This window comes from Falco cherrug, chromosome 11, assembly GCF_023634085.1.
Source record: "Falco cherrug isolate bFalChe1 chromosome 11, bFalChe1.pri, whole genome shotgun sequence".
NCBI lineage: Eukaryota > Metazoa > Chordata > Aves > Falconiformes > Falconidae > Falco > Falco cherrug.
Window position 1 is genome coordinate 15282417 of NC_073707.1, and position 20864 is coordinate 15303280.

Sequence of the window (20864 nt, forward strand, 5' to 3'; positions counted from 1 at the left end):
ACCCCGCCCGCTGACGGACGGCGGCCCGGCCGCCTCACAGCGCATGCGCGGCCGCGGCCAGCGGGGCGGGCCTTAACCCCCCCCCACCGCCGCGCGCCTGAAGTGGCGGGTGGGTCACGTGGTGCGGCGCCAGGGCCTGGGCTGTGCCGCTGCGCGCGCCGGAGAACGTGAGTGGCGGGGCGGGGCGGGGGGCGCGCGCGGCGGCTGGAGCGGTTGGGGCCGGGGCTGGGGCCGGCGGCTCCGCGCGCGGCGCCCTGCGCCTCCTCCTGGCGGGCGTGGCCCCTCCCTCAGCCCGCCCCGGCTGCGCGCCGTGAGGGGCTCCGCGCCCGCTCCTCCCCGGCGGGGGGCGGCAGCCGGCCGTGTGGCGGGCCCGGGGCTGTGTCGGGCCCGGCGGGCCGCCGCCTTCCCGCGCCGGAGGCTGCCCGGTACGCGGAAGCGAAAGCGCTGTAGAGGCGCCTGGGCAGGGGAAGGCTTCCCCCGAAGCCGTGTCGCTCTCCGGTGCCGGCCCCTAGTGAGTTGTTTTCCGCCGAGCTGACCTCGTCCCCCGCCGCTGCGAGCGGAGTGGCGGAGCGCGGTTTATGGAAACGGAAGTGAATTTCAAAAACCGCAAAAATACCGAATATTCCGCGCTGTAACAGCGTTTAGCGTGGCCCGCCCCCGGTTTCGGTAGGACTTGGCTGTAGCGAACGCCTCCGAGGCGGTGGAAGCGGCGGGGCCGGGGCCGCCGGGCTGAGCCTGCTGGCGCGCGCGGGGGGGCGCCTAGAGCCCAGTGACACGTTAATGCGCCGCTGCAGGGTGTGGGTGGGTGGCTTCGGCGTTATTTTTGTTTTTAATTTACTCCCGTTTCCCTACAGCAGTGGGGTTTATAGGTTGTGTAAATAATCGGTTTTAAAAAAAGTGACTAGAACTATATCTGTTTCTTGTTAAAATGATTCAGAAGCTTAAAAAACCCCAACAAAATCAAACCTGCAAATGACTTGCACCTGTATCAAAGGAGAAGTGACAAATGTACCTCAACTATATTTGGCAAACTTTCTAATGTCCGCGTAAATACTGAGTTTAAGTAGTTTAGGTGCTTATAATAAAGTGTATTTAATCATACTCAAGTTCATTTAATTTCCTGAGACAGCACAGTGATGTTTCTGGAGCTGCATTTTGCTAATTTGAAGGGATGTAAGGTCTTGACAAGAGTTAATGTAATACTAATACTAGAAAGTGTGTATTTCTGAATTACCTATTTAACCTATATTATTCAAAATTGATTTCATTAGAAAGTTAGCTTCCCATCCTTTTCTCTTGCAAACTGCAGACAGATTTTCCCCAAATGCTGCACAGTTCTGAGGTGCATTGGTTGTTTCATTTTAATTATATGACAAAGATCTAAAGAGTAAATAAAGGAGGATGCTCTGCTGGTATAATTACCCAGTTTTAGGATCATACAAGTATTGCAATCAAGTAAAAAAACCAAACCTCTGACCCTAATTAAGGCAGTTAAAACATCTGTGAAGTGAGAACTCTTCACTCTGGCCTGAAAGTCCACTGTTGTTCCGATCTATTTTTATTTTTTAAACCGTGACATCCCCTCACCTTCACCAGTACAGCAATATAGCTATTTATGATTATTTTACTTATCTAACTTGAATTATGTGTAAGATGCATCATAGCATTTTGAGAGGTAGCTACTAATTACTGCCTGTTATGAGATAGGGACAGTAAGAGTGTTTGCCAGACCCTTCTGTGTGGGCTTCCTTCCACAAGATTGGGAAGGGCCTTAATATGGCCATTATCTCCCGTCAAAATACTAAGATGAAGTAATTCTGACTAACTGACCACAAAGGTTCAGCAACAGCTGATGCTTCAAAGAAAGAAATTATCTGTTCCTTTTTCTTTGTAACTTGGTCAGAGATGCTTTGTGTGTTTATACGTGGCGTATAAATTTAGAGGTAGAGAAAATGACTTCTATGTTGTTTCTGGGTTTTCTAACCAGAAAAAGAGTGGCAACACATTGCTGGTGTGGCTCTTGTATAGATCCTAAACAGATATTTTTTTAATTGTTTCAATGAAGGACAACTTAGTAGTTTCTAGGGAGAGTTGCAAAAATGTGGACTTTGATATCTGTAAATTATAAAAAGCTATAAAGATCCTTGCTTTTTATGTCTTTTACACTAAAATGGCTTACTGATTTGGCAGTTGCAGAAGAATTTATTTTATATAAAACTTACATAAGCAAAACCTACTCTTTTGACAGTGTATTTATAATCAGCTTCTTGACTAGAATAAGCTACAACCATGAAAAGCTTCTTTATTAGGTTGTTCCATTTCAGGAGCTGATTTATATTTCACTGTGAGAAGACTGGTGTGGTCTTTGTCTCCAGACGACGAAATAGGGAGTATCATTAGTGTCTGTATTACAAGCAAATCCTTTTCACCATAGATTAGGCGTTGATTTTGAGGCAGGTGAACAAACCACTTCCACTGTGGTTGCCTACCAAAGGTAAATGAGAAACTGAAAGATCAGGAGGGAGTGAATCTAGTGGTAGGTTAGTCACATAATTAATAGATTTCCAGTAATTTCCTGGATCACAGCATAAACAAGGTGTCAGTAATTGTTCTGAGTTTTCACAAACCGAAAAGGTTTTGAAGACTTTGTTACATCAAATAACATTCATCTTATGGCTGTTACAGGGTTGAGGGTTTTTTGCCTTTTAAACGTTTATAAATTTTTTTTTTCTTGCAACTTGGGATCACTGGTTTTGTTCAGATTCTGCTGTTGTATAATGCCCAAAGTGTAAATCACCTATAGTGCATTATATCAGCTTGAGGGTTAAGCAGGTGTCTGAAATGCATAATTTAATTTCCAGAATAAATCTTCCAGTCCGTGCTTAGTGAACTTTAGCTCTGAGGGAAGTTCTGACAGATATGCAGCTGATTCTGGCTGTGCATGGTGGTGGAGTAACTCCTTAGAACCAAAGGACTGTTTAGACAATCAGACTAACCTCAGCTAGAATTAAAACTTTCAAGTTTATATCTCCCCGAGAGTGGTCTAAGGAAGCTGATTGGTTCTACATGCTGCATCCTTGCGTGATATAAGGAAGTGTTGCTTGCTGTGACTTCAGTGTCATTGTAGCCGACTGAATAATTTGAAGATTTTTTGAATTCGAAGTGGGTGCTGTGTAGGAAACAAAGGCAGTTTGATAAAATATAGTTAAGCACATTTTAGAGGTAATGTTAGTAGTCTCAAATGATGACAGAGAATATATATTTGGTCTTTACAATGGTAGGTCTTAAAAGTCCAGTGGATGCTCCTTCTGATGTTTAGGTTTGTATATTGATTCTGATTTAAATAATTATAAATATATTAAGTAAATTGATTTCTCTTGTGGATGAAAACATGAGTCCAAAATTGGCAGTGATATTGCAAGTTACTAATTATAATCGAACAATTTGCATAACTGTATTTTTAACTGATCGATGGACAGGTTGCAGCCTTTAAGTATTTTTATTTTCAGATTAAATAGCAATAGTCAAACTAATGAGGCAAGTGAAAGCCTAAATGCTTAGGCTTTGCATATGAGATTTGACCTAACTTTTGGAGGAATGAACGGAAGGGACTATCTCATTTATTTTAGGATAAAGTGTCCAAAAGGATTCTTGGCGTGTATTGTTTAACATGTCTAAACTTTATTGTGAATAGTAATTGGCATATGCTGCAGAACAGTTTTCAGTTTTTAGTTGAAGTTGTTAGCTTAAAAGCTTATTTTGTTAAGGGCTTCTTTCTAGTAGTACTTAAGAGGATTAAAGAAATAAAAAAAACCAAACATTTTCAATTTTCATGCTGAAACAGACATAAGAGGCAGAGGAACTTCTTTATTCTCACAGAAAACTTTCAAAGACATTCAAAATGTGGCATAATAAAAAAAAAAAGTAGCCCTTTATGCAGTCATTTTATATTGATATTTAACTTTGTGTTTTCCTTTGAGCAAGGTAGTTACTGACTCAAAATTATTTTAAAACATTTTATTACGGATGCATGACTTCTCATACCAAATTCTGAAATGTTGTGTTTTTTCAGTTTGAAGTTCATTGTTCCCTTTGTGAATGAAAGTGCATTATGCCCTTTAAAGGTCCATTTGATTAATTCAGAAGTCATTCCTCATAAAGTAATTATTTTTATAATTATGTCAGAACCTTGTCTTTTGTTATGAACTATTTAATTGACTATATGTTTCAAAGTTTATTGTAACTGACAGCTTGGGGTTGACCTTCTCCTTGCATACATATTAAATATAAACAGGGTGATTCGTTATGTTGCAAATTTTTGAGTTTTTTCTTGCATTGTTTTGTTTTCTGTTATGCCTGCCTGCCTTCCCTCCTGCTTCCAAAGTTTGAAGGCAATAGTAAAAAGGTGTACAGTTTGCTTCTGCTTCCTTTTTAGGACTCTTCTTTTGCCCTAAAAACTGTTTCTGTTTCCATCTTTGCTTGGATAAGTCTTTGTACCCTGAGACTGTATCTTCATAGACAAGTAGCATGGGCCTATTGAGACTGATGTGTAGTGTAGTGTGAATCTGTTTATGCTCAGGATCTGATATTCACCTTCTACATGTTTGAAGTGTTTTTTACAGTGGTCTAGCTCTAATCTGGACACATAGGCTGAATGTTTGATTTTTTTCTGAAGTGCACTGGGTTCTTTTCTGCAGCACATCTGATTTAGTTTCATCTGAAAAGAGACTAGTTCATGCTCACTCAGGCCAATCCACAATGGGAACCACAGTGAGTTCTGTGGGAGCAATGGAGAAATTGACTTCAAAATCATACTGCTGATCTGAACTGGAAGAGTAACCCTGGGATTTCTTTCCTTTAGCAGAGAGTTACACAATGCTGAAGTGCCTCCATTGCAAATCATTTTTGCAAAGCAGTGAGAAGAACAAAGCAGTTTGAGAGAGAAGGTTGGTGACAAATCTGAAGATGAGGTTGTGCTACGTGGGCAACAGCAAAATCTGTAGATCGCAGCTGCATTTGGCCTCAGTGGGAATGGGATGTCCTATGGGTCCATCTATTCATAAAAAACCTAGGCTTGCATTGTGGCATGATATTTTTTTTTTGTAATTTTCTTTTAAGGAGAAAGGCAATAGGCTGGATTTTACTTCACATAGTCATAAATCAGAATTTCAGGGTAGTTCTGTGTGTTTTGGGGAGAGCAAGGGTACAGGGAGATTCTTTTGCTCTAACTTCAAATTACAGCTATAGGAGAAGACAGTATAACATTTCATTTAAAACTGGTATTTACTAAAATATTTACTTTATTACATGATTTTTCAGTAGTAGGAAGTCATAATATTTCATGGTTGCCAAGTGAGCAAGGGGGGTTGTCACAGAAAAAATAAAAGTTTAAATGTTTTGCACTTGGTTAGCACAAAACCAACAAACAAATTCCGGGAATGTTTAGTTCAGACATTTATCTTGAGTAGGTGACAAAAATGCAGACACGTGGCAGCCTAGATGCAAGACAAATGTCCATTTCAAGTCTGCTCTGGAAATTTGTACATTTTGAAGTGGGTGGCATGTTTTCAAAAAAGAAAAAGGGAAAAGTGCTTCATTGTTTCAAGCCTCATTAGACTTCTAATAAACGGAGTAGAGGCTGAGAAAGAATGTTCAAACCGTTGAAAGCTCTATATATTTTAAGTGAGTTGCATTCCAGAAGTCTCTCAAATAACTACTGTTTTCTTCTGTCTTTATAATCAAACATATAATGTGTCTTGGCTGACATTTTTGATTGCTTGGGAACAATTTATAATACATAGCACTACTTTAATAATGGTGTAAACTGTTCCTAGTCGTAGTATGTGATTATTGTACGGATATGTGGTGTTTGAGGGTTTCTTTTCCTAGGTGCATGTATGTTAAAATTATTTAAATTGGAAATTAAACAGTATCGAAAGAGGGGTTGGAAACTTTAAAAAGTAAGACTAGTAGTTGGCAGTTTGAACAACATGGTATGGCAGGATATTGGGGTTTCCACGTAACTTGTGTTTAAATGATGTTGACTTTTAAATTCTAACAGTTTTTAAGTCAACTGTTTTGTGGTAGAAAAAAATGTAGCTCTGTCAGTAGTATGAGAAAACTCAGGTTCGGGCAGATGCACATAAGAACAGTTTGGGGATGTTGGTATATCTGGTATCAGAGCTGGTAGGTAATGTGGAAGAAGAGAATGATGTTGATTAAACTGTGGTTATCTACTTTTTTTGTAATGTTGACATTAAAAAGTCACAAGTTGACAATGGTAATTATCTGCAACAATAAAATTGCATTTTGAGGTCTTAGCTTGGTTGAACTTTGTAGGGATTACAGCTGTGGTCTCTGTAGGTAAATTGTGAGGATTAGAAACCAGTTTATAAAGGCACCAGTGTAATTAGTTTTAGGTTCAAGAGGCCTGGTATAAAGCATATTTCTGCTTTTTTCACTCTGTGTTGGGCAAGACTTAGATGTTATGTAGCATCTCTGAGATTAGAGCATGGGAAAAAATGCAGTGAATTTGCTTTTAATGTAGCAAATACGTTTCTTTCCATTCTGTTCTACTACAGTTGTTTTGTGGCTGCTGACAGGGTTTGTTTTCTTTTTTCCCATCCTTTCCTTAGTGCTCTGATAGGCATAAATGCAATTTAAAGAGAAATCCAGAGACTGGAAAAACTTAAAGAAGTGGCATTAATAAATTATGTGTGTGAACTTGCATGGAAGTATATGCTTCTTTTGCTTAGATGCAAGTAGATGTCCTGGTTTTGGCTGGGATAGAGTTAATTTTCTTCCTAGTAGCTGGTACAGTTTTTGGTTTTAGTATGAGAACAATGTTGATAACACGCTGATGTTTTAGTTGTTGCTAAGTAGTGCTTACTTTTTAGTCCTGGACTTTCCAATTTCCCATGCTCTGCTAATGAGGAGGTGCACAAGAAGCCAGGAGGGATCATAGCCAGCACAGCTGACCTGAAGCAGCCAAAGGGGATAGATATTCCATACCATAGCACATCATGCTCCGTATATAAACTGGGTGGAGATGGCTGGGGAGATGCCAGTCGCTGCTCGGGGACTGGCTGTCTGGGCATCAGTCAGCAGTTGGTGAGCAATTGTATCATTCATCACTTGCCTTTCCTGGGTTTTATTTCGCTCTCTTTGTAGTCTTCCTTTTCATTACTATTATTATATTTTCTATTTCCATTAACTGTTCTTATCTCAACCAATGGGTTTAACTTTTTTTTCCAGTTTTCCTCCCCATCCCACCAGTGGGGGTCTGTGTGATCAAGGAGCTTTGTGGTACTTCAGTTGCTGGCTGGGCTTAAACCATAGCAGTCCTTTTTTGGCACTTGATGGGGGGCACAAGGTGTTGAGATAAGGACAGATTTCACCAGAGTGTGTCAAAACAAATTTGTTGTAAGCATTCATTATATTGGTTTAATAGTCACTGGTCACAATGTTGATTTATTTGCTCTTAAGAGTTGTTGCACTTGTTTCATAGCATGACTCTTAAGAACAACTTACTTGCTGTATGTTCTTTGTTGTGATATTTATCATTTCTGAGGGCTGGATTAAGGTTGTCATTTTCTTGTACTTTGTAACACTGGTTCATGATGAAATTGCTGGTTGTGAGACTAACCTGGTATTTGTACTTCAGCATTGCCACCACCTCTGTACTTCGGGAGCCATCTATTGGAAACTATTAATAATTACGCCTTTTACCTTTCCTCCTTGGAAAGCCAGCCTCTGGAGGAGACATCTTCCCACATCTTCCCCTTCCCCACCAGGCTAATTACAGTACCATTTGAAAATTTTGGATGTCCTTGGGATGCTGGAACTAGCATGGTCATATTGCCAGGAACCAGCACGTTGCTGAATGTGTTCCAGATCTTGTTTAGGGTTAAACAACTATTTAAGAATACCACCCAGAGATCTGCTCTGAGGCTGGATAGTTATGAGTGGCAGGGTGTGTGGGATGCTAGGACAGTGCACGCTTCCAGTGGTTTGGAACTTCACCCCTGAACAAGTGCAGAATCTGAAAAAACTGGTCAAATGTTTGGAAGTATGCTGTCGGCCTGGCGATTCCAGAGAGACATGGGTCACTGCAATGTGCTGGGGCCTGGCCTGTGCCTACCGAGTCCTGTTCAACACTATTCAGTACCCTCAAGGGGAAAAGAAGATCCCTGGTTCTGATGACAGAACAGGCACTGCAGCTGAACCAGAGGACCAAGCTGTGCTGGTACCGGTTGCCCCTGTATACAAGAAGCAATGGACATGAAATTCAGCTTGTTTAGTAAAGGAGAACAAAGCAGGGCCACCACAACAGCAGGAGGAAGAAGGAGAACAAGAGGTAACAACTCAATACCTATCCCTGAGTGAACTGTGGGATATGTGGAAAAGATTTCAGCCATCGTCCAGATAAGCACATTATCACCTAGCTGATCCGATGCTGGAATAATGGGGCCAGTAGCCTGGAATTCAGAGGGTAGGAAGCCAAGCAGATGGGACTGCTTTCTAGGGAAGGGGGCACTGAAAAGGCAGTTGGAAGAGGGACAAAGTTCTCTGCCTCTGGAGGCAACTGCTATGAAGCATGAAGGAAACTTACTCCTTCAAGGCAGATGTTATATGTCACCCAGGCATGTGGACCACTGTGGAAAGAGGTATCCAGTATCTAAAAGAGTTAGCTGTGCTAGAGATGTTTTATTATGACCTGAACAACACACAGTCACCCACAGATCCAGTCAAAATCTAATGCACACAACCCATGTGGTGGAAATTTTTCTGGCGTACACCATCATCATATGCCAACTCATTGGCAGTAATGACCTGGAGAGGCAGAGCAGTGGATGAAGTGGCTCACCAACTCTGGCAATACAAAGAAAATCTCTCTTCCTCCTTACAGACGTGCATCTCAGCTGTGGAAAATGTATCTGAAAAGTGGGAAAAACCATTCTGGGAGTTCTGGCAACAAAAGAAGATGGGTCCTACTCACCACCTGTACAGACGGTGGGAAAGTGTAATGGAGAATGGAGACTAACAGTAGACTATCATGGCCTGAATGAAGTCACGCTGCTGTTGAGTGCTGCCATACCAGGCATGCTAGAACTTCAATATGAACTGGAGTCAAAGGCAGCCAAGCGGTATGTCACTGTTGATATTGCTAATGTGTTTTTCTCAATCCTTTTGGCAGCAGAGTGCAGGCCACAGTTCACTTTCCCTTGGAGAGCTGTCCAGTACACCTGGAATTGACTGCCCCAGGGGTGGGAACACAGCCCTACCATCTGCCAGGGGCTGATCCAGACTGCACTGAAATAGCATGAAGCTCTGGAACACATGCAATGTATTGACAATATCATCCTGTGGGGTAATACAGCAGAAGTTTTTGAGAAAGGGAAGGAAATAGTTCAAATGCTTCTGAAAGCTGGTTTTGCTATAAAACAGAGTAAGGTCAAGGAACCTGCACAGGAGATCCATTTTTTGGGAATAAAATGGCAAGGTGGATGTAGTCAGATCCCAATGGATGTGATCAACAAAGTAACAGCTATGTCTCCACCAGCTACTACAAAGAAAACAAAAGTTTTCTTGGACGTTGTGGGTTGGTACATTCCAAATTACAGTCTGATTGTAAGCTCTGCCTATCAAGTGACCAGGAAGAAGAATGATTTCTAGTGGAGCTCTGAGCAATGACAAGCCTTTGTACAAATTAAACAGGAGATAGTTCATGCAGTTACCCTTGGGCCAGTCCAGTCAGAGCAAGGTGTAAAACATGTGCTCTACACTGCGGCTGGGGAGAATGGCCTTAACGTGGAGCCTTGACAGAAGGCACCGGAGGAGATTCGAGGTTAAACCCTTTGGCTTTTGGAGTCAGGGATATAAAGGGTTTGAGGCCTGCTATACCCCAACTGAAAAAGGGATACTGGTGACTTATACAGGGGTTCAAGCTGCTTTGGAAGTGATCGGTACTGAAGCATAGCTCTCCTGGCACCCTGGTTGCTGCTGCTGGGCTGGATGTTCAAAGGGAAGGTTTTCTCTACATGTCATGCAACTGATGCTACATGGAGTAAGTGGGTCGCTGTTCACAAAACAAGCTCAAGTAGGCACCCCCAGCTGTCCAGGAATCTTGGAAGTGATCGTGGACTGGCCAGAAGGCAAAGATTTTGGAATGTCATCAGAGGAGGAGGTGACATGCTGAAGAGGCCCCACGGTATAATAAATTACTAGAAAATGGGAAGCAATATGCCTTTTTTACTGATGGGTCCTGCATATTTTAAGGAAGTGTTAAAGGTGGAAGGTGGCTGTATAGAGCCCCCTACAACAAGTTGCAGGAACTGCTGCAGGAGAAGGTGAATAGAGTTGGATTGCAGAGGTGAAAGCTGGCTTTAGGTGTTGCTGACTGAGAAAAATGGCCAATACTTTATACAGACTCATGGATGGTGGCAAATGTGCTGTGGGGTTGGTTGCAGCAATAGAAGCAGAGCAACCAGCAGTGCAGAGGTAAACCCACCTGGGCTCCTGCATTGTGGCCAAGATGAGGTGGCCCACAGAAGCTCCTTGAAATTCAGTGTCTCTTCCTGTCTCCTGCAGGTGGTTCCAGTCTCTAGAAACTCCATGTCACCCTGTGCTATATTCTGTAATGCAGCTTCCTTCCTCCTCTCTTTATCGGCTTGCACACTTAAGCTCGATGCCCTTTCTCAGTTTGTTATGGTAACCCTATTTCTAGCTAGATCTAGAACTTCTGTAGCTCTTTTTAATCCTTCATGTAATCTGGCATAAATAGGGCAAAGATGAATATTTTGCTGTAGCTGGAAATTTTATGTGCTGTTTTTGTGTATGATTTTCTCCTACAGGTTGGTTGGTTTTTTTCCTTGTATACTTTTAAACTAAACTTTGAATTCTAGCCACTAGGAAAGCAATAAGAATTTTCAAAGCTTACATTTAGGAGTACTTAGCTGTGTCTCTGTTACATTTTGAAATTGCTTATTTTAATTTTCATTCTTGGCTTGTACTGAATATTTGTAAAAATTGGGAAAATGGTCATGAAAAAAAATGTAGCAAAGATAGGAAACCTGAAAACTGAGACTCTAGAAAAGAATTTTTAACTGGTTTCCTTCCTGAACTATTTAATAATTCTGAGAGAGTCACAGTATCAATGGGAACATGTCTAAACCACCCCTGTATACGTATAATAATACAGTTACTTTTTTTTTCTTTCAGAATTTCCAGAATTCGTATGGTCTTGAATTTGAACAAGAGACTAGAAATCAGAATAATCTTCACATTCCTTTGAATAAGTAGTAATAATGCAGCGAAGGCAAGGAAGAGTCAATGCTGGACTGCTTTTGCTACTTTATCAAATTTCTCAAGTGGGACTCCAGAACATTCCTTCTGTTACCCTTGGGGTACTTGCACTGAATATTTTTCTCTTTCTGAATCCTGTGAAGCCACTGTCTGAAGTGTGTATCAGTGTAAATGAAGGCTTTTACCGAAAGAACTGGGAGCGTTTACTGCTTTCTCCTGTCCACCATGCAGATGACTGGCATTTGTATTACAACATGATTTCCATGCTTTGGAAGGGGATGATGCTGGAAAAAAAACTTAAGAGCATATGGTTTGCATACATAATTGCAGTATTTTCCGTGCTGATTGGAGTTGTTTATATGGTTCTGGAATTCATGCTTGTGAAAATTCTGGATGATCCTTCGTATGAAATGAATTGTGCTGTAGGTTTTTCAGGTAAGGCACATAGTTGGTCCAGTTTACATAGGTAAAATTAGTATTTATAGGTGCTATGTACCAATATTTGTTGAATGAAGAAAATGGATAGGTACGCAGCTATATGCATGCGTGTGATTGTTAGTAAAGCTAACTTGTTTTCTAATTTAAAGCATGTACTCTGGGTATGAACATTATGTGGTTCAGTTCATGTTCTTGTGACCAGTAGTACCTTTACCTGAGAGCTTGAAATATACAGTCTTCCCAGTAGAACAGTTCTCTGTTCAATGTCACTGAAGACTGAAGCTTTTCTTTTTCTGATGTAAATAACGCTTGTGTTAGGTGGGTTCTAGAAAAGCCTATCACTTTAAAATTTCTGTCTTCAGATTACAAATTATTCATGCATGTCTTTAGAGAGACTCTCATAGGTTTGCTTCTGTTAGAAGCATCCAAGCACCTGAATTTGGTCATCTTCGAGTAATGGTCTGGTCACCTTACTTAGGAGGTCAAAGTTTCAAGTCAGTGAACTCTTAAAAAAAATCTGTAGTCAAGTGGAGAAGTAGCACTGCTCTTCTAGACAAGTATGATTTTTCCTTGCTCTCACTAGGACCTAGCATTCTTAGAAGGCAAGCCCTCCATTTCAACCTATGAGGAAGGTGTTTCAACACCTCTGAGGGTTTCTTGTGGTATTCAATTGCTCATTCAGAGCTTAACAGACTCTCTGGTTGCCTACCCTTTGGTAAGGAGACATGCAGAGTTGTAATATTGGCCTTTACGGTGGCTGTTAGGGGCCCTGAGTGCCACCTCTTCCCCTGAGGGGTTTGGCTGCCTTTGCTTAAGGACAGCTCTGATCCTGGGTAGCTGTGACCGACCTCCAACTGGTGGGAAAAGAGGTGTGTGAGATGGCTGAGGGAAGCCTCGCTGGCGGCCTTTTTTTACCTCACTGCTCAGCAGCTGCTTTTAAGCTCAAATCCTCTGTGTTGTCCCTGTCTGAGCTGAATCTGTGCCTGGCGAGCCCCACTTACTGTCACCAGCCTGCCTTGTGCACCCTGCCCAGGGACTGCGCGAGTGGGACCCCTCTTCCTTTCAGCTACCCCTCTGCGGAGTGTCCACTCTTGCTGTTCCCTAACAGTGACTGCAGAACCCCACTGAATATATTTTATTAGTGGTAAACTGACTGAAACGTGTGCACTCAGTCCGGTCTCAGCTTTATAAGGTTAGCTCTTACACGGTACTCCCAACTATTGCTGGGGGATTCGTGGGGGAAGTGAGCTCTGTAGCATTATTCTTTGTGAACGACTTGGAGGTGCTGCCATCAAGATTCTTTTTGAACCTCTTTTCTTGTATCATCTTAGGCTGTGGGATGAGAAATTGAGACCTGGAAGTTGTGAAGAAGTATGTGTTTCGGGTATTCACTTATATAGTGCACCGTCCACGTGAGGCTTTCCCTAGATGTTCCTATCAGTCCGTACTTTAAAACAGCCTAGTGTCAACCCGGTTCTCACTAGGAATGAGAAGGGTGAAAATTTCAAGTATTTATGATGGGCCAGATGGGGTCCTCATGTCATTCCTTAAAAGAAACTCACATCAGCCATGCTACAATATCAGCTGGAGCATATGTATTTTAGTGAACTAAAAAGGTAGTGGGACTAAGCCTCTAACCTACTAAGCCATTTGTGCAGAGCACGAAAAATCAAGCCTTTTGACAATTTAGGGATTACCTAATTGAAGCTTAATTTACATGTTCTGCAAAGTAGATAGTTCAGGTCTAGCATTGTGTTGCAGCCTGTTCTGATGTCGCTTACCTTCTGCAGCATCTTTTGAGTATTCGAAGCTTGGAAATATGGGGTCCGCAGCCAATGTGCACATGCGTTTGACCATTTTTCAGGCAGCAGATTAAAGTAGGTCTGACAATCAACTACTCAATAGTTGATCTTTCTAAACCTTCAACATTCTCAATGTGACCTTCAGCATAGGTAGTTTCTCTTCAGCTGGGACAAGTGGCATGTATACAGAACAGCTGTTGAAGAAAATATGAGGATTTTCCTGATAACTATTTCTTTAAGAGCTAGTCTGTACGGGTATTTATGAACCATTCACTTTAAGAGATTTTAAGAGTTTTAGGATGCCTGGATTTTTTAATTTTATTTTAAATAGGTGAAACAGACCTGCCCCTTGTCCCCCTGGATGGAACCTGACAATATACCAGGTCAGGCAGTTCCAGCAGATGCTTAAAAAAAAAAAAAAAAAAAAACAAAAAACCCCCACCACCATGAAGCTGTACAAACAGTGTTCTGGTGAGCCAAGGGTGGGGTGGATTGGGTGGAGATGACTCCTAAACTATGCTGCTGCTATCAAACGTTTCTTTCCTTTAATAAATTTATAGTTTCTGAACAAGTCCAGTTTTATCAGCAGCAGTAGCCTGAGCATGTGTGTATGTGCGTGCACACATTCCTGTCTGTATTTGATCCTAGAATAACAATTTTTACATCACTGAATAGATTAAGGAATTTTGCTATTTTGTTTTCTTTGGGAGGGGAGGGAAACCTTTTCATGTTTTTATTTAGTATATCTGTATTGACTTTCAACTCTGCGATCTTTTCCATGTCAAATCTTTTATTTTTCAAATTTCCAGATTTTTTTCCCCAGATAACTGTGTGAGCTTTCTCTTCACAGGAACTTTTTCAAAAACATTTTGAAAGTTCCAATACATTATGTGAATTTATTCTGTCATATTGGCTATTGTTTGCATAATCAAACAGTTGCAGTCAATTATAAATGAATGATTATTTATTGTGATTAAAGGAGATCTATTTACTTTTTTTTTTCAGAAACAAGTGATTCTGGAGTATATGTAAGATGATTTTCCATTAATTCAGAATTTGAGCCTACTGTTGAGCTTCATGTATATCTGTCTTGTTTTCAGTAATGGCTTTTCTCAGCTGATGGCACGGTTTTTTTAGCTCAATAAATTTCTCAATTATTTCAACAGAACTCCCATTTAAAAACTACATTTGTATAGTTTGAATACTTGAATACATACAGTGAGTAGGCATATTAAAAAGCAGATTAAAACTGGCTGTTATACAAATATGTGCTTTTTTTTTTTTTTTACGTCACTGAAAAGTATCGCTGAAAAAAGAGTTCAGAACTGCTGTTCTGGCATGCAACAGTATGCATCATGGTGCTGTGAAATTGCATGGTACTTCAGTAGTTAACGTTGTTTGCATTTCATTGTTACCTGGGCACAAGTACCTCTTTCTTTATGTGATTTTGTCTTGTTTGCAGGAGTCTTGTTTGCTTTGAAAGTTCTTAACAACCATTACAATCCAGGAAGAGTCAGCAGTGTCCTTGGATTGCAGATATCCAGTAAATATGCTTGTTGGGTGGAGCTGGTGGCTATTCATTTAATCTCCCCAGGGTAAGTGTATTTAATAGCCCAGGTCTCTTCTCCTGACTTTTGAAATACCTGAAGTAGTTTGAAATGTATTATGAAGTATGTGTAGTGTTAGCTGGTATCCAGATGGAGCGTTGAGGCTACAGTCTGCTTTTTTTCCTTAACACCCTCTATTCTGAGCACATTTCAAAACAAAAAACCGAAATACCATGCCCAGAAGGTATTCCTAAGTATTTGAAGGAAGATAATAAAAGCTGATGGACAAGGAAAAGGGACATGCATTTTCATCAAAGTAACCAAACTAATATACTGTAGTGCCAAGGGCTTCATTAGCAAAAAGCATTCCAAAGTTTGCTTGCTATTTCTATCCTAGTTCCTTCTGTCCATTTGTTGTAGTCACTCCTCTGTCATCCAGTATTCTGCAAATTTTATGCAGTTTCACTGTCCTGCCATCTTGCTGATCATCTCCTTCAGTTTTCTTGAGTGCCCAGTTCTGCCAGCACAGTTCATCCACCCCTGCCTCTGTGAGAACAGTGCCTTTCTTTTCCTTGGCAATTCATTTCAGGAGTTCTAGTTGCAAATCAGTAACTTTCTTGTATAATATTTTATAACTGTCAGTCATACTGGTGAATATATGCGAAGTACAGACACCAAATTTACAGTTATATGCAATTTCCTACTTTTCAGAAACAATTAAAAAAAAAAAAAAGCGGGGAGCAATACTGGACATATTCTTTGTCAGGTACTAAAATATAGCAGATAAAACATTTCCTAGACCAGAATAAGTGTTCAGATATTACTCATGTTAAACACTGGGCGTATTGCTTTATGACTTACTGCCTGATTGACTGCAGCAAGGAATTGTAGGTTAAAAGAACTACAGAGTACTTTGTTCCAAATGCAATTTTAAGCGTGAGCTTGAGAGGTCACTTCCATGGCGTTACTACAAGTGTAAACCCAAAATTTTCAGTGCCTTAAAAACATTCTTCTGAAAAATATAAACTGTCATGTTAGCTGAACATAGTTTTTATTTGGTGATATGTTTAATATTACTGTTTTTTATTCAAGAATAATGAAAGAACATTGTCTGGAGTAAAACAGTGAGCCTACCATACTCTATCTGTTAGAGGAAAAACATGAGTTCAGTGGTTGGGTGCTACTGTTTTTCAGTTGCATTACTGCAGAAATGTCATTGGGGTAGACAGTGAATAGAAGGTCCAGAAACGTCAAAAAATCTTTTCATAATTTTATGGAAGCTTAGATTGCTGCCTCATCTAAAGAACTTCTACATTGTTACATGCAATCTTAATAGGACAATTTCACAACACTTAAATGATAATGGGGGCCATGGAAAACAAATAATAATCTCCAGAAATTCATGTCCTAGAACACAGCATATTTAATTAGTAACTGACTGCTGCCTTGAAATGAACCGTAACAATTGTAGCTCTCAGAGCATTGCTTTTACATGCTTATCTGTGTGCTCAGGGCATGTTGTAATATTTGAAATGTCTGATTAAATGGTGTCCCTTTGTAGATCTAATTGCATAATTTAGTTTTGAATAAGTAAGAGGTCAGTAACTGGGGCAGATTTCTGTCCAGTCAGAAATACGTGCACTAAATTTGGACCTGCCTTAGTGGACTGATGAAGTATCAGGATCACCCAAGAATCCATAGCCAATGAAGGATTTAGAAGTTATATTGAGGCTCTTGAAAACTTTGATTTGTGTTCTAGGAGAGGATTTAAGGTTTTACTGGCATCAGTTAAATTCATGTCTTTCTCATTAATGTTTTTGTTACGGGGAAATTTTAAGACCTGTAATACCTTTCTAATCTTTACCTTCCATAAAGTAAGGATATTGAAACGTAGGCTTCATGTAGCAATCCTTGAGATTATTTCTTTGACAAAAGAACAGGCATGTGAAAAGTTTGATCTCTGTGCCTTTTCCAGAATTGAGCATGTAGTATCTGAAGTCATCTGTCCCTTTTGCATTGAGGTGCTTTACATATACTCACTATTAAGGGAAAAGCTTATCTATCGGGTTGTTTCTGAACTAACTGAAGTATTTATCAGATTGACAAAGAAGACACTTTGGGGTTGGAAGCTGGACATCACAGTTTTTTTCAAGCTTATTTTTGAGAAAGTTAAGAGTAACAAAGGATTAAAATGGGAGAGTGGGAAGCTATGAGTGGAGAAGGGTAGAGATGGGGTTTTTTTCAGCATTCAGAAGTGTTGAGGTTTGTGACTGTCCAGAATTGCTCTCTTCATAGTTTGTTGAAATAGTGAAACTTGCTATTCTGGAGTTCAGAGGATCTCAAAGATGTCTTAAGATTTCTGTAGCTCACTGCATCTCTGAAAACTAACAGGCATTTCTCTAGGCCTCCTTTTGACCTATGTTTTGACTCAGATGTCTGAAAACATTTTCCGGATACGTGGATGATGCAGTCCATAAAATGTATAATTCTTACTTGAGTTTTTTCTATTTTCTAAATTAGTTATAGCCTTAAGTTTGTTTCCAAGTTTCTCTTCATAACTTCTTCTAAATAAACTGTACGGGTAAGTGTTGATCTGAGCCAGTTCTGTGACTTGTTTTCTTTTTTTGGCAACTTAAGATGGTTTTAGAGTTCTTAATCTTAAAAAAAGAGAAGACTGCAAATTGAGAACTATCCTACACAAGGACACAAGCACAGCAGAATAGCAACAGATCTACATTTGGCAATAGAGGTGCAGATCATTGTCATTAGCATTCATAGCTGACAATAAAAATGTTACACGGTTTAATGTATAATGAATCAACAATGACAATTAGTTGTTGCTTCATTTCACCTGGATTCAAGGATCCACTGGAAATCAGAATAACAAAGCAGATCATGGTCGAACAGGTAAGCATAATACAAATACTGAGCTTTTCATTAAAAACAAAAAAACCCCACACTCAAACAAAAAAACACCCACAAACATAACCAACCAAAAACCCAAAAAACCTCAATCAAACCCAGCATGGCCTGCTTTCTAAGCAAGATTAAATTTTGTGGCAAATTGTTTAAATTGTCATGTGCAGGTGACTCTGCTTGTGTTAGTTTGGAAATAAACGATGTATAAATACATAGATTGGATTCCCACACTCTCAAAAATTAACTTTTTCAGAAATGAAGTTGATCTAGATTCCTGTAGTACCTTACTTTGATATTACTCCTTTGTTTGCTTGTTAAGTGAACACATGCTTCCTAGCGCAGCCTTGGAATAAGAGATGCATGGAAGTAAGATCTTTTCACAAAACACTGCAGCAATGTCTTAAGCTGAAGACATACTTTTGTTGCTAAGTAAGTAGCTTTGCCCTGTGGTAGAATTACATGCTTAAATAGTAATGGTTACCAGTCTGGGGTTTGCTGTTAGGAAGAAGGTAGGGAAGTTAAGTGATAGGTGCTGGCTTTCTTGCTCTGTTTGCATTTGAATCGGACAACTGACACCGAATTGAAACAATCCAGGATGAATTCACCAACAGTGAAGAATTCATTTGAATTCATTGTAAGGACACTGGAACAATATTAATGTAAAAATTAATACAGAGAGGCTTGTAAACAGTGGGTCATAATCTCTTGTATGTGAATAACAAAGGCAGTCTGAATGGCTTTCCCTCTCATGATACCAGTTTTCATGGAAATTACACAGCCAAATGAAAAAGTATAATTAATTCTGTTTAGAAGACTTTTCTGAAGTAATGGGCACATCAGCTTGGTGGCAAATGTCTTCAGGAAATGGTATTTAGACATACTGCATAATTATCATTAGTATGAAGTGAATGGTTGAGATAAATAAGATCTCTGGGGATATCTACATTTTCAAACAAGTTAAATGAGACATCATTTGGATTTCTTGGTTCCAGGGAGAACATTAGTTAATATTGATAAAGCTCATTGACATTTAGAGAAAAAACAAGCAATGTAAAAAGTCAAATACCCTGGGTTTATTCCCATTCAAAGTTCAGCTGAACTGAATAGAAGCTGAAAATTGTATGATGGAAAAAATAATAATTATCTGTCAATTTGTCTTTATTAACCAGCAGGAAGACAGGCAGTAGTTTATCATGTTGCCATCATGAGAATGTTTCTTCATTTTTCTAACTGAAAAACAACAGTTAATTTTTACCTAGTAAAATACACATTCCAGTCAAGATGCTGCTATTCTTATGACTGGTGTAAAAAGCCGTAATTTGGAATCAGTTGGTGATGGAGGCTGCTTTATCACTGATATTAGAGGAGTTTTTAATTATATCCAGGATTATTTACTATATATAAAACCAGAAAATAGGAGTAACCTCAATTTTCTGGATTAGTCAAGAAAGAAGAGTGGAATTTATAATACAAGTGAAAGGAGCCTTTGTAATACATGCTTGGGCAAGACTTCTTCATACAATTTATTTTGTGCTGTTTGTAGACTGTTTATTGATTTATTTTCAATCAAAATCCCTGGCATTTATTTCTAAATTTGGCATATAATCCTACCTTTTGAAAACAGTTGTAGTTTTGCCATTAACTTAGATGTCTAAAGATAAAACGCATACAGCCTTATAGGAAAGATTTTTATACAAATTTTAAAAAAAGGCAATCTACTGAAAATTAAAATTCACTGTAAAATGTAGTAAAATGACAAGAGCGACATTGAAGTATTATTTAGGATTAGTTGTTCAAATATAGTTAATTGAAAACAGGAGTATCTGCTTTGAACCAAGGCATGTGGATAGAAGAACATTAATTGCATGTGTAAAACAGTTACTTTATGTAATTTACTTAAATTGAATAATTCCAGTCTATTTTCTTTATAAAATAAGAATGATTATAGAGGATCCATGTGAATCTGAATTCTGCTACTTAAATGTTTTTAAATCTGTTGCTGTGAGTGACGTGTGTTACTCCTTATCCTATAGATTGAGAATGTGGAGAGTGTATTCGTTCCTATTTGTGACAATCTTCTCTGTATTTTAAGATGATTGTATCTGCGGGGGAATTCTCCAGTGGACTTAAGTGATTGTGATCCCTTCAGATTTGCTGAGTAGAGTGGAAGGCTACTTCATTTTACTTACAGATAGTGCTCATTTTTACATATTTCCAGTGAAACGCTTGTCTTTTCTGTAGTGGTGTGACGTGTTGATCTGTGCTTTATTGTGTAATTCAGTGTGTGCCCCGGGGTCTATCCTGAAGATCTACTTGCCACTCGCTTCTAGCCTGTTCGTATAGTTGATGATTTCAGTGGTATGTTCAGAGCTGAATTGCAGCCTGTTTTTTCCATGCCGCTACTTCATTTTGTCAGGGTTGCTTTAAACCGTAATGCCATCTCCAGTGACCCTTACAGCTTCTCTTAGCTTGTAATTTTTAAATATTTGGAATAGACTCTTGCAGAAATCCACTTGATTCGTATCCTAAGTTTGATGATGAATCACTGTTAAGTATCAAGTCAGGCTTTCCAACCACTTGGGGATCTGCTGTACTTTTAGAGTTTAAGGTTTTTAAATCTTCTTTGAGACAAATGCTGTGAGACAGCTGCGTTCTTAAAGGATGTGTGACATCTGCTAGCTCTCCCTTTCCATGAGGCTTATTGCCCTGTCAAAAGAAGGTATTTTGGTTGATTTGACATGATTTGTTTTTCTTGACAAATCTGTTTTCTGCTTCTGGTGTTCTTACCTTGGTTGCATCCACAAATAATGTGACCTAATAATTGTGGAACAAATAGTTTTATCTGGGAACAGAA

At 39.7% G+C, this 20864-nt stretch overlaps 1 protein-coding gene across 5 annotated transcripts in view; it reads left to right on the forward strand.

The window, feature by feature from the left end:
* The first annotated feature begins 46 nt into the window (after window positions 1-46).
* Window positions 47-20864, forward strand: part of RHBDD1 (rhomboid domain containing 1) — a 45890-nt gene continuing 25072 nt past the window's right edge. Inside the window, exons 1-3 of one of the 5 annotated variants that reach the window (XM_055723524.1) lie at window positions 47-167; window positions 11221-11739; window positions 15007-15139. In XM_055723524.1, the coding sequence (XP_055579499.1) occupies window positions 11307-11739; window positions 15007-15139 (566 nt within the window). In that variant the 5' untranslated portion in view covers window positions 47-167; window positions 11221-11306. Of the gene's footprint in view, window positions 168-288; window positions 512-4861; window positions 4947-7323; window positions 9147-11220; window positions 11740-15006; window positions 15140-20864 lie in introns of those variants that run through there. The other 4 variants (XM_055723525.1, XM_027811824.2, XM_027811825.2 and 1 more) reach the window with 4 other exon arrangements.